This window comes from Thermobia domestica, chromosome 14 (genome assembly GCF_964235325.1).
Source record: "Thermobia domestica chromosome 14, izTheDome1.hap1.1, whole genome shotgun sequence".
Lineage (NCBI taxonomy): Eukaryota > Metazoa > Arthropoda > Insecta > Zygentoma > Lepismatidae > Thermobia > Thermobia domestica.
In genome coordinates this window covers 4,234,501-4,246,883 of record NC_137467.1, presented here as the reverse complement: position 1 = coordinate 4,246,883, position 12,383 = coordinate 4,234,501, and the positions used below count along the sequence as shown (strand labels likewise).

Genomic DNA, 12,383 nt, shown 5'->3' with positions numbered 1-12,383 from the left:
ACAGGTCCACAGCTTCAAAGCTGTGGAACCCACCATAGTCGGGCCGAAACTTCACTTAGGAACTAGTATGTGCCATAACCAAGTATCCAAGTTTCAGAATCCTGTAGTACTTCCACAACATGTTTTTATTGGGGTAGTTGGTGAGTACTTCAGATTATATGCCCGTAGTCAAACTTCCTCTAAAAAATTGTTACAGAAATACCACAGGATTCTGAAACACGTATTTTTGGATAGCGCACATATTAGTTCCTAAGTGAAGTCTTGACCCGATTACGGTAGGTCCCATAGTTTTGAGCTATGGACCTTTTAAGTTTATTTTTTGCATGTTTTCTGTAGCCTATAACTTTGAAAGGAAGCATTTGTGCATCGAAGTTGCTCTATACTTTTTGTCTTATCTTGGTGTCAGGAATCACCTCCCAAACGTTGTCGGTGTTGTTTTGAAACGCCCTGTATATTATAAAACATTATCTCAAGCAGTTAAAAAAAATAGTAAACATGACTAGATTGAGTAAACATTGTACATAATGAATATTACATTTTTGTTTCTACAAATTAACCCCTCATTATTATTATTATTATTATTATTATTATTATTATTATTATTATTATTATTATTATTATTATTATTATTATTATTATTATTATTATTATTATTATTATTATTTCGTTTTAATGTCCCACGGTTAGCCGTCAAGACTAAGGAAAACTGTTATGATGATAACGGATGAAATAGCCGAATGAACCAATTCCAAAGAAAGATAGAACCCTTGAGAACCTGAAGATAAGAACTCCATACACGTACATGGAATTTACCCACCACAATGCCCATATGGCGCGAGCTAGGATTCAAATCAGGGGCCAAAGATGATCACTCGTGCACTGAGCGACTGTGGCCCCAGAAAACTATAGTCAGTTAGTTATTATATTAAACTGTTATATCGTTCTTGATTTTTTATTAATTTTTAAGTACACTGAGTATTTTTCTCTGTCTTGCTCTGTTTGTGTAAATAATAATCTTATAATATTAATTTGATTCTGTATCTGTATTCCAGATGTTCGCTCATCGAGTACAAGTCTGGTGTCAACAAGAACTCAACACAACATTACCAAAATGTTGCTTCTTATTTCTACCGTGTTTATACTGCTCAACCTTCCAAGGTAAATAACATTAGATTATTTCTTTTATATAGAAGTAATTAAAGCTTAGTAATTATATACAGCATTATCTTAAAAAAAAACTTTGTCACCCATATCTCTCTAAAAAGCTCTATTCTCACTCGTAGATAAATCTAAAAGATACCAAGAGGAATTTTCTTTGACCAATTTAGATCTGTTTTTTCATATCAAAGTGTTACGAAGGTGTAGGAAGAAAAGGTAAAAATAAATGTAAAAGAAAAAGTCTGTCTGAGAATAGGCAAAAATTAATGCTTTTAAATTCTGGCTTTTTTAAAGGTAAATTATAGACTCTAAGTCAAGCAGCTATAGCATCATTCCTATTTTTCATAGGATCATGGTTTGTACCTCATTTTCTTCACAATAGAGCAACCCTTCAACTGGTGCCATTCATATTTTCCTATCTTGTCATATTTTCTTATCGGAAATTTTGAGAAAAATTGGGATTAAAAAAAATTGAGCCTCTCTGAACCCGGCTATGTTAACGCATAGATCTCAAAATCAACTAAAAAATACTAAGGGGTATATTAATTGTGTGTACAAAATTTCAAGCTTCTATCTTGAATAGTAAGAGCGGGGAAAATATTTACCAATGAGCACAACAATGTTCCAAATTCTCGGGTTCAAACCCTGCTCCCGCCAAGTGAACTTTGTGGTGGACAAACACCGTGTGCGTGAGTTTTCTCGGGGTTCTCCCGTTTCCTCCCACTTTCTTCATTCCACCATTTCATTAATTACTCATTATCACCGTCTCCTTTAGCCTAACTGGCATAATCGTGGGACGTAAAACTCAAAATTTCATTTCATTTCTATGTTCCAAATTACTCCAAAAGAATCGGGTGTAATATAAAAAATTCCTGAGACATCCCTATTTATCCTAGGATCATGGTTTTCCATCATTTTCTTCAGAATAGAACACCTTTCAGACGGTACCATTCGCATTTCTACATCATGTATCTGACTCGGGAAAATTGTAAAGAAAAGGACTTTGTGTTAAAAAAAAAAAAAGAAAGTCCCTGTCTTTTCTTATCCTTTTGCCCCTCTGGACACCTCCCGTTCTAATGCAGAGATCTGAAAAAAATCTGAAAAATATTCAGGGGTGCACTCAGAGCCGTAACTTGTGGGGGAACAGGGGAGGCAACTGCCCCCCAAAGAAGCTAACCGGTGTTCGAGGGGGGCCCATATTAAGACAAAATTTTCTTACTCCGTATATGATAAAAACACGAAATTATAAATGAAGCATCAAACAGGTTGATTACATTACATAAACAAAACAGCACACAAAAGATAAATAAAACAAAATGAACCGTAGGCCCATTTCAGTAATATGTTTACTAATTAGGGGCCCTAGAAATATTATTTATTTTTATGGCTTTGAGATTTGTCAATATTGTTCCCTTAATTAATTTGACATCTATGGAACAAGCCCTGGGGCGTAACTAACGGCCCCGCAGACCTTGACGTGAGGGATGGCCCACAGGCTCTGGGGTCCCATAAAGAGTAAGAGAAATATGGAAAGAGGGGGCCGAAGAATTAGAAAAACAATTTTTTCTAGGGGCCTCAAATATACGTATTAATGCTTGCCCCTCCAGAAAAGAATCTAAGTTACGGCACTGGGTGTACTAAATGTGTGCACAAAATTTCAATCTTCTAAGTGCAAAAGTATGCCCGCCAAAAGATAAGCATAACAAAACAAATATATTTTTTAAAGTTATGAAATACTCACACCCTATGTCTCGACGTAGGAAGGTGTGAAATTATACGTAACGTGTTCTACAATGCCACTAGACTTTAAAAAATTGAAGTAAAAAGCTTTATTTTTACTTTTTAATCGAATAATGAAGACACTACTTTAATGCCTTTATACAGGTAATAAAAATTAAAACGGTTAATAGATGCGTTACGCTAATCGAGAGATCACTGATTTAACAATAAGAACATATTTTGTTTGTTTCTAGAAGTCTTGCTTCAACAACTTTATCTACCAAATATTTAGAGAACCACGAACAGATGTTTTTTCCCAAGAATAATCATTAACATAGACAATTTCTACACAGACAATGCCTAAAGGAAATGTTATTATTCTCACCTCAGAAAAACGTCTACAATAAATATTAAAATTTTGAGTAGTGACAAGTTAGAAAATGAACTATCGTAAGATTTCACTGAGACATTTTTAAATATTTGTATTTCCTGAAACATGAAAAATATTATAAGAAAATCTGCAATTGACAGACTCAATTTACTATGAAACAGGAATCTAATAGTTTTTCACCACATCATTTTAGAGAACGCTACATCTCGAAGCCCTGTCACTGTTTACTACAAAATAACGTTTCCCGTCTTTTTCTCTGTCTTGCAAACACACAACAAACGTGATACGTGAGAAAATAAAACAACAGCAGACGATTTTAAGATTTTCTTTACATTTTCTTCCTTTTTTGCACTTTACAAAATACAAGAGGAAAATCTTCTGTGATTTCTGCACTTGAGATGTTTCATCTTCATCCAATTCAAAATCTCTTTTAGATAAGATTGATATTTATTTTTATTAATACCAAGCAAACATGTTATATGGATTTGTCACTTCTTTAATTGACAATTCTAATACTTCAGTTACTAAATTGCTCTACTATTATTAGACTTGCAAACTGTTCTATTCATACATATATAATCCTTTTCCTCTGGTCTACTGGCTAGTGGGTGCACCTTTGATCTACATGGTCCTAGGTTAGATTCTCGCTGAGAGAACATTAAAATGTAAGCGGCTTACAGAGCTCGGATTCTACTTTAAATTGTAGAATTCACATAGATTCGGTGCTGTATAGGCAGGTTAAACGATATACGTAGGTCAGCCAGAAAGTTAATTGCACTCCTTCGTAAATATTTTCGGTCAAAGGCTAGTTTGATGAAAGCTGTGTGACAACACTGCAGACATGTAGCTGTATCGTATGACGTAACGACTTTCACGAGGCAACTGGAAGTGTTCTCATAATCAGTCGTAAATATGTCCTGACAGCTGCAAGTGGCATCCGAATTGCAAATGCGTGTATTCGTTTTTTGTGGGCGACAAGATGTAACTACTCTGAAATTTATCGGCAATTAAAAATCGATGGCTAGGTAAACTGTCTAAAGGCATTGTGCTCCTTCATGATAATGCAAGACCGCATGCAGCACAACAAAAATGCGAACTTATGACAAAGTTTAGATGGGAAATTTAGGATCAACATCCTTATAGCCCTGACCTTTCACCGCGCGACCTCCATGTGTTTAATCCCATGAATCACGAACTTTCAAAGCGACAATATCATTCAAATGAAGAGGTGAAAGGTGCAGCCCAAGAATGGTTGTCGGGCATTGGACGGGATTTCTTTGTAGAAGCCATAGAAAAACTTGTTCCACGCCTCGACAAAAGCTTAAATAACGTAGGTAATTACGTTGAAAAATAGATTGTGAATGGAACTTTACGATACAAATAAAGTTATTGTAAGAATACTATCTTGTTATATTTCCTTAAGCAGTACAACTAACTTTTTTGACTGCCCTCGTAGATGTAGCATATCAGGGGCGGATCCAGGACCGACTTCTGGGAGGCCGATGGGTTGTCATACTGCTACTTTTAAGGGCTCCAAACTTTGGGATGGGTTTTATTTATATATATAAAATAAGAAAGTTTCCTCTTCTAGGGGAGCCATCGCCCCGATCGCCCCCCTGGACCCGCCCCTGTAGAATATAGATATGTAATGTAAAGAATAATGTAGAAAAAGTGCAAATGTGGAAAAATCTATAGAATGCTTAATTGGATCGAATAAACTGTATGTGTGAATAGAGTGAATCTATGTAAATCAAATTTCTACTTGATCTCGTTACTTCCTGGATTAAGCACACAAGCGGAAACGGTGGTCATATAATCGCTGCCACTGGCGAATTCCCTCGGTTAGTTATATATCACGTACAGAATGCAACTACGAAATGTACTAAGCAACGTTATTAAGCGCTCTGGGTGGAAGCACAAAAACTTGTGAAAGTTGCAGTGGATTTCGAAACAATTGTTAAACAACCTTAGAACATAAAGTAATGGTATGTGTGAGAGTTTTGAGGTCAGTTATTTCACTACTAAAACATTGTTACTTCCGCCAAGCTTCATACAGGAAACCGTAATTTGCTTTAAATTAGATGTTCTATCCACTTGTGTATATACTCCAAGTGAAAGGACTTTCGATCAAACACAGAATGACGTTACAGTATTTTCTCCTTTTCCCATGTCATTTCTAATTATTATACTTAAAAAACAGCATTAAACCTATCCATATGGCGCATGCTGGTATACGTTTGTGGATTACATGTTCGTGATTTGGCCATATTAACAAAATATATTACCAACATTTTTAGAACACCTCCCTCAATAACACACATTTAAACGGGAAAACACGCCAGAACAACACAAGAAAGCAAATATACAGTTAGAAGGCAGAAACAGTGGTTGAAATAGTCCAGTTGTTTAATAAATATGAGACAAAAGGACTCACATTCCGTCAGATAATTGTCACGAAAAGATAAATCAGTACTGAACTCAGACTTTTCCGCAACTTTTCGGCTAGAGCGTTTTAAAATCAAAAGGTACCGTACATGACGGATATAAATAGCCTTGGCGCTGAGGTACCCATGATATACTTAAATCAATTAATAAATCAAAGTAAAGCCTGACAACATCAATCTTATACACGAAGTTATTGTGATCGCAATAAGTCGTGAAGCTTTACTTAGATTTACCAATTTCACCACCCAATAGAACGCGAAGGTATGTCCCGATCGTCAACCCTCACCCCTGAAATTTTGCCACTGCCATAAGAAATGAAATCTTTAAGTTTTACGTCCCACGATTATGCCGGTTAGGCTAACGGAGACGGTGATGATGAGAAATGAGTGAAATGGTGGAGTGAAGAAAGTGGGAGGAAATGGGAGAACCCCGAGGAAACCCACTAGCACGATGTTTGTCCACCATAAAGTCCACACGGCGCGATCTAGGATCGAACCAGGGACTCCAAGCACCGGAGGTGAACGCTCTACCACGGACCACCGCGCCCCTGCCAGTGCCATCTCTCGCGCTGTACGAAGAACATCTTCTGATGATACAGAGTTGTCGGATTGCCGCTGTTTCGTATTCTTGTTATTGTTGTGGTCGTTATTTTATATTTTTTGCTATTATTATTGCCACCAGTTAATTCCAATAATTGTTAGTGTTATACTGTTATAGTTCTTTAACACTTTCAGCCCCAACCCTGTTTGAGTAAATTTCACCCCGGGACCAGACTACAGTTTGCTATGAACATTGTCAGCCAATGTGTATCTATTTGATACACGTGGTCCATCAGTAAACCCTCACTGTGTATCAAAAAGATACAAATGGGGCTGAAAGTGTTAACTGCTGTTCTTGTGTCGCTCGTTTACCATGTATTCTAAGTTTGGAAACACTGTTCGTGCACATCTGCTGGTTTTTCGGGATGCGCTGGAAGTATTGTGCATATTAAAGTGTCACGTTTATATGTTCGTGACCAGTTTTGGGGTTCCGTTATAAGATATCGGAACCCATAAGTGCTAGAAAGGTGCTGTTTTTACTGGTTGATTCCAAATTTTATGTAGATTTGCCAGTTTTCATTCAAATTTTCAAAAGACTTGTCTTTATTTTTCTATTCAACATTTTAGGCGTCATTTTCTATTCAACATTTTAGGATGTTAAGATTGATACCCTTGTGAAAGGCAACCAGTAGAGGAGCTGCGTATAGCGGGTTGATGGACATTTCAGTCGCTTAGCTTTATTCTGAAGGACAAAACTTATTGCAAGCTGGCAACTTCGAAGGCTTGTGGACCCACAATGAGGCGTACTTGGATATGGAATTATACGAAAAAATATTTCCATTTGGTATCACCTATTACTCATCGAAGTTTGCCACACACTCACTAAAACATTCTCTACATTAAAATACTACATTTATATGTTTGACTATAATAATTCACTCCCTTTGAGAGTCTTTCTGTCCTTTGCTTGTGTTCGTAAATGGACTTACTCAGATATAGCGAGAAGTGGGAAGGAGGTTGAAAATGTCTATGATATGAGCAACATCTAGTTTTCAGATGTAACGTTGGAATAAAACACGTTAGTTGAAAATGAAATTTTTGAGTGTTACGTCCCACGTGTATGCCGGTTAGGATAAAGGGACGGTGATGATGGGAAATGAATGAAATGGTGGAATGAAGAAAGTGGAAGGAAACGGGAGAACCCCGAGAAAACTCTCACACACTGTGTTTGTCCACCACAAAGTTCACTTCGCGTGAGCTGAGATCGAACCAAGAGACCCCATACACAAGAGGTGAACGCTCCCTTACTGAACAACCGTAGCCCTAAAAACTTTTAGTTGAAATCAAAGAATCTGCACTACAACCAAAAAATTACAGGTTGTAAATGGAAATAAATGGTGATAGAATATAACACGTCAATAGTAAGTAGCCCTCTCCCCACGGGGATTTACATGTGATTGAAAAATTATGACGCGTACATTAATTTAATTTGACAATTTTATTTCCTATGTTGATAAGATATTACTTACACTCAAGGATTATTCATACGCTTTTGTAGTGAACTTGGTCTCGGGGTTTGTTTCACGGTTGGAGAGCATTGAATGTCTCCTGATGGTTTGAATTCCAGTTATAATGCATAACTATGTCTCATGTAGCATCCATGTTGAAAAAAGAATTGAATGTTTAATTTTAATAAATACACCAGCAATGCGCAAACACAAGAAAGTTCATTAACGAAGAAAACATACATGTTGCAAGATATTCGTCCGGCAACTAACATATACTCTTTCAACTAGAGGTCAACTCTACTAATGAGCAACTATTTTCTCGTATTTTCTACAACTTTGTAAACTAGCTGAAGACTGACGTCTATTCCTGCAACCTCATAGCCTGACAATTTGTTACTTGCAAACAAAATGAAAACGAAATGAAACGGTTGATGGAACCGAACACAGAGTACGGTATAAATTTGACAATGAGCAAATACGAAACCATGTGTTCATTAGCATGCAAATTGCCGGCAGCTAAGTAAGCACTTTCTCTATGGTCACTTGTTGCATTTCACTGAAGTACAAATAAAGTTTATCAGTGAAATGTATATTTGTAGCCTAGTGAACACATTGCAAGACTAAGTTGGGAGAACAGAAACCAGTCACCGTGATTAGACCAACATCAGTCATAGTGAACTTGGTAGTTAATACATTGCTAATTATAATAATTAAAAACTTATTAGTTTTTAATTATTAATACAACTAAAAGTATTAATAATTTATAAATTAAAGGTCCCAAAAATGGAATCACGTGTTCAAACCCTTCACCAGGCACACCAACTACCTTCTTTTAATTTTCTTTAATACATTGAGAAAGAAAGATAATTTTATGACTTCAGGATTTATAACATAAAAAATTTTCTATTATCAAATTTTAAACCTGTGTGCTAACTTTTGCATACTACTATTTTGAATTTTCCAAAATAACGAACCAACAGTAAATAACATTGAAAATTTGGCAAATTAAAAATACAAAAATAAATAAATAAAATCTCGCTCAGATATTTAGGTTTCTGATAACGGTGTCCCACTACTGCTTTAAACTTTTGAATATGCATAGACAATAAAATATATTAAAAGTTAAAAAAAATAAAGGATGTAAAATTGAAACCATGCATATTTAAACTCTTAAAAATATATTGCTGTTTCTTTTAATACCTTTGAAAACGTAGAAACAACCAGACATGAGTATTTTTCGGCCAAAACTCCTCTTCATAAGTCAAAAGTCAGGGAACGAATTTTGTATTCACTTTCCTCATTTGCAAAGTATCAGTTAAAATGCTTTGCATGGACGCGTACGAGATGGTAAGTTCTTCAGTAAGTTCTCCAATAGTTATTCGGGTGTTTGAAAGAACAATTTTTGTCAGTTTTTGCACGTTGCCGTCTGTTTTTGGGGTTAATGGATCTTCTGAACGGTGCTCATCTTCTACCTGCTCATTTCCGCTTTTAAATCGCTCATACCACATGTAAACAGTGTTACAGCATTATCGCCATATACTAATTTCAACATTTTATGAGTTTCTTTGGCATTTTTTGCAACATGAAACAGAACTTTATGTTCACGTGTTGTACAACGTAAAAAAAAAACTCACTCTAGCGGCTCTGGACGCTGACTGACAAACCAGAACGTGTTCCAACTTGACGCTGCCTGTCTCAATGGACCAAGCTATCGGACAAATTACATCAAATGCTTGTAGCATCAGCAGTTGTGGATAAAAAAATGTCATTCACCATATTTTGTACTTGTTTCCGCAAAGAATTATAAATATATATTATATCGGTAAGCAGAAATTTATTAAAATTTACCCTAGGCGAATCTGTAGTTTCAAGGTCAGGACAACGGCCATCCCGTTTGAAGTTATTTTTGGAGCATAGTACCTAGATCAAGCTGGGCTTTTATCATCCCACGTCGATTAAAGAGCGTGCCCTGAATGGGAAGGAAGGTTCAACGTTTATGCCCAAAATAGAATATCTAATCAGTTTACATCATTACGCTTCTATTGAAATATCTATCCTAAAACGGTGAAGGTTCAAATACTTTTCACTGTCCTCCATAAAAAGAACTGGCATTTTAGTTACTTAGAAAAAAAATCAAACTGTAGGATTTAAGTTGATATTGAACCATCACAATAGCTTTAATTCTGCAAATTGTATGCACGCTACCGGGATTTATTCACAGCAAAAAACAAGGTGTTAAAAGAACACAAAATGACTACCAGTTTAGTGTGTTACTTGTGTGTCAATCTGATACCAACGACACCACCTTCCGAGCATATCAGAAGTAACAAATAATTGTCAGTGAGAATTTGCATTGAATTATATTGTTTGCAATGAACAAATCTTTACGTAGTATTTGGAATTTATCCCAAGTAACAAGTAACGTAATAGGTATTGCTGTAATCTGTCACGAAAATAGCTTTGCTGCCATCTGTTGGTCCTATATCCTAGCAGATAAAAGAAACAGATAAGAACAACAGATGGCAAAACTGCTACTCATGTAACTGTTGTCAGATAATTCATAGGCTTACAAAACTATTTTCGTGACCGATTACATCAAGACATATTACGTTACTTGTTACTTAGCGTAAATGTCAAATATACTATGTAAAGTTTTGCTCATTGCAAACAGCAATTTTGTGTTGTTTTAACACATTACTTTTTACTGTTTTTACAATCAAGCAGGCAGGTAATACAGATAGCGACAGCTACTAGGTTTACTGTGTACTATTAGGAATAAGCGGTACTCACAGTCTGATATGTTTTGTATTATAAATACGATAAAATTCTTTCTAATAAGGAAGTCCATTGATTTATTGATTTTTTGTTATGTTTTTCAGCTATGTGATTCGACTATACATCTTTATCTTCTCTCTGCGTGGTGACTACCCTCCAGCTAGTGTGTGGTACATGCAACAGTTCTCCATGCTCCTTTACTACACAAACTTCAGCATTAACTTCCTTCTGTATTCCACGTGCGGAGCAACGTTTCGACGATGTTTATGGCAGCTCATGAGGAAGAAAATCAAAAAGTTTGTTCCTTTTACCTTCTAGGACGAGGTGACATTTCACAGCACATCCGAAACACATTATTAGACGCTGTGAGAAAGACGACGAAAGTTTCTACTGACTTCAGTCGGAATATTAATCCAACTGTAAGCTTTTTTCCAATTCCCATTCTTTGAGTATACAGAAAACAAGTTATAACTTTGTAAGAACTTTCAATACAAAACATTTTACTGTTCTTGAATTAACAAAGTCATTCCTACTGTATTTAACAAGTTAGAAACTTCCAATGTAATTAAAACTTTGTGAAACAGTGAGAATTCCGCGCTAATTATGTGATATAAACTGTGAATATTGAGAAAATTTTTTGTGACTAAGTTACTACAGGATGTGATACAAAACTTTTACCTTTTTTGTTAAAAATAAATGTAATCTATAACTAATTGTAATATAAACAAATATTTATGTGTTTAACGTGACCTTCCTGTGACACGTTATCTTTGGATAAAATCCTGAGTATATTTATTTGCATTTATAAATGGTTTTCATCACCACAGTTACATAAGTATTCTGCATTATTAACAGGTATTTTGTTGTATATGCGAGAAAGTGTTGAAATATTTACAATTATCTGTAAATTGTTCGATTTGACAGACTTATGTATCACCACAAGTAGTACAATACAGGGTGTTTCAAAATGAATATCGGGCTTTTAAAGGCTTTATAGTCTTTATTGCAGTTTAAATAGTACATCAACTGAAAGAGCAACTCAAATAGTTTTGCACGCACTCATGCGCATGCACTGTTTCCTCTGCCTGCCGTTAGAAAGCGCTAGTAGCAAAGATGGCGACTAGTGAGTAGAAGGCCTTTGGTGTTTTACATTTTGCAAAGACTGAATCTATAGTTGTAGTGCAAACGTTTATAAGGTTTTAAAGAATTTTAAGGAGACGTAATGCAACTACGTCCTTTTCGTTTTCAGTTGCTAGAAGCTCGAAAGCTTAGAACAGCGTTTCCCAACCGGTGTGCCGCGAATAGACCGCTGGTGTGCCGCGAGGAAATCGAAACAAAATTATTAATTCTATAGGAACCAAATTGCAAGACAGGAAAAAATGTATATTTTTGTATTTCACATTACTATGAATTTCTACCATGGAAAAAATCACTGTAATTGTAACATATTATTCTACATCTATTACTGTCTAGCAGACAGTATTTTGGCTCGTACACATTTCCACGGTTAGCTGCTATGTTACGCTTCAATTGAGAGTCATACTAACACTAAGAAATGGAAGCACTTGTACGGTACGCGTCAAGTTAACGTCCGTAAAACACTCATTCGCATGTGAATGACAGAACAACATTTTGTTCAACAGCTGTTTTCACGACGCATCGCGAGCTGTGTGATAGCAATAATATGCACTGGTTTTGGTTAAAACAGCAAAGTTAAAAGTACAAGACATTTGTTTGTTCGTTTGTTATTTAGTGATCTTCGTTCTTAGTGAAAGGTTGGATACAGTTTTCGAAAAAGAAAGCGTATTTCTAAAACTCTGAGTCCTATATTTCATTGCAATTGTTTTC

The 12,383-nt window shown here is 35.7% G+C and overlaps 2 protein-coding genes across 2 annotated transcripts in view; one reads left to right on the top strand and one right to left on the bottom strand.

Annotated features, from left to right (window-relative positions):
• The window catches only part of LOC145669481 (thyrotropin-releasing hormone receptor-like), a 181,077-nt gene extending 169,651 nt beyond the window's left edge, over nucleotides 1–11,426 (top strand). The window contains exons 3-4 of the mRNA XM_081737656.1: nucleotides 1,053–1,158; nucleotides 10,640–11,426. Coding sequence (XP_081593782.1) covers nucleotides 1,053–1,158; nucleotides 10,640–10,853 — 320 coding nt within the window. The 3' untranslated portion in view covers nucleotides 10,854–11,426. The remainder of the gene's footprint in view (nucleotides 1–1,052; nucleotides 1,159–10,639) is intronic.
• The window catches only part of LOC145670651 (dynein axonemal heavy chain 1-like), a gene marked incomplete at its 3' end in the record, with an annotated part of 1,762,390 nt that overhangs the window by 1,266,998 nt on the left and 483,009 nt on the right, over nucleotides 1–12,383 (bottom strand).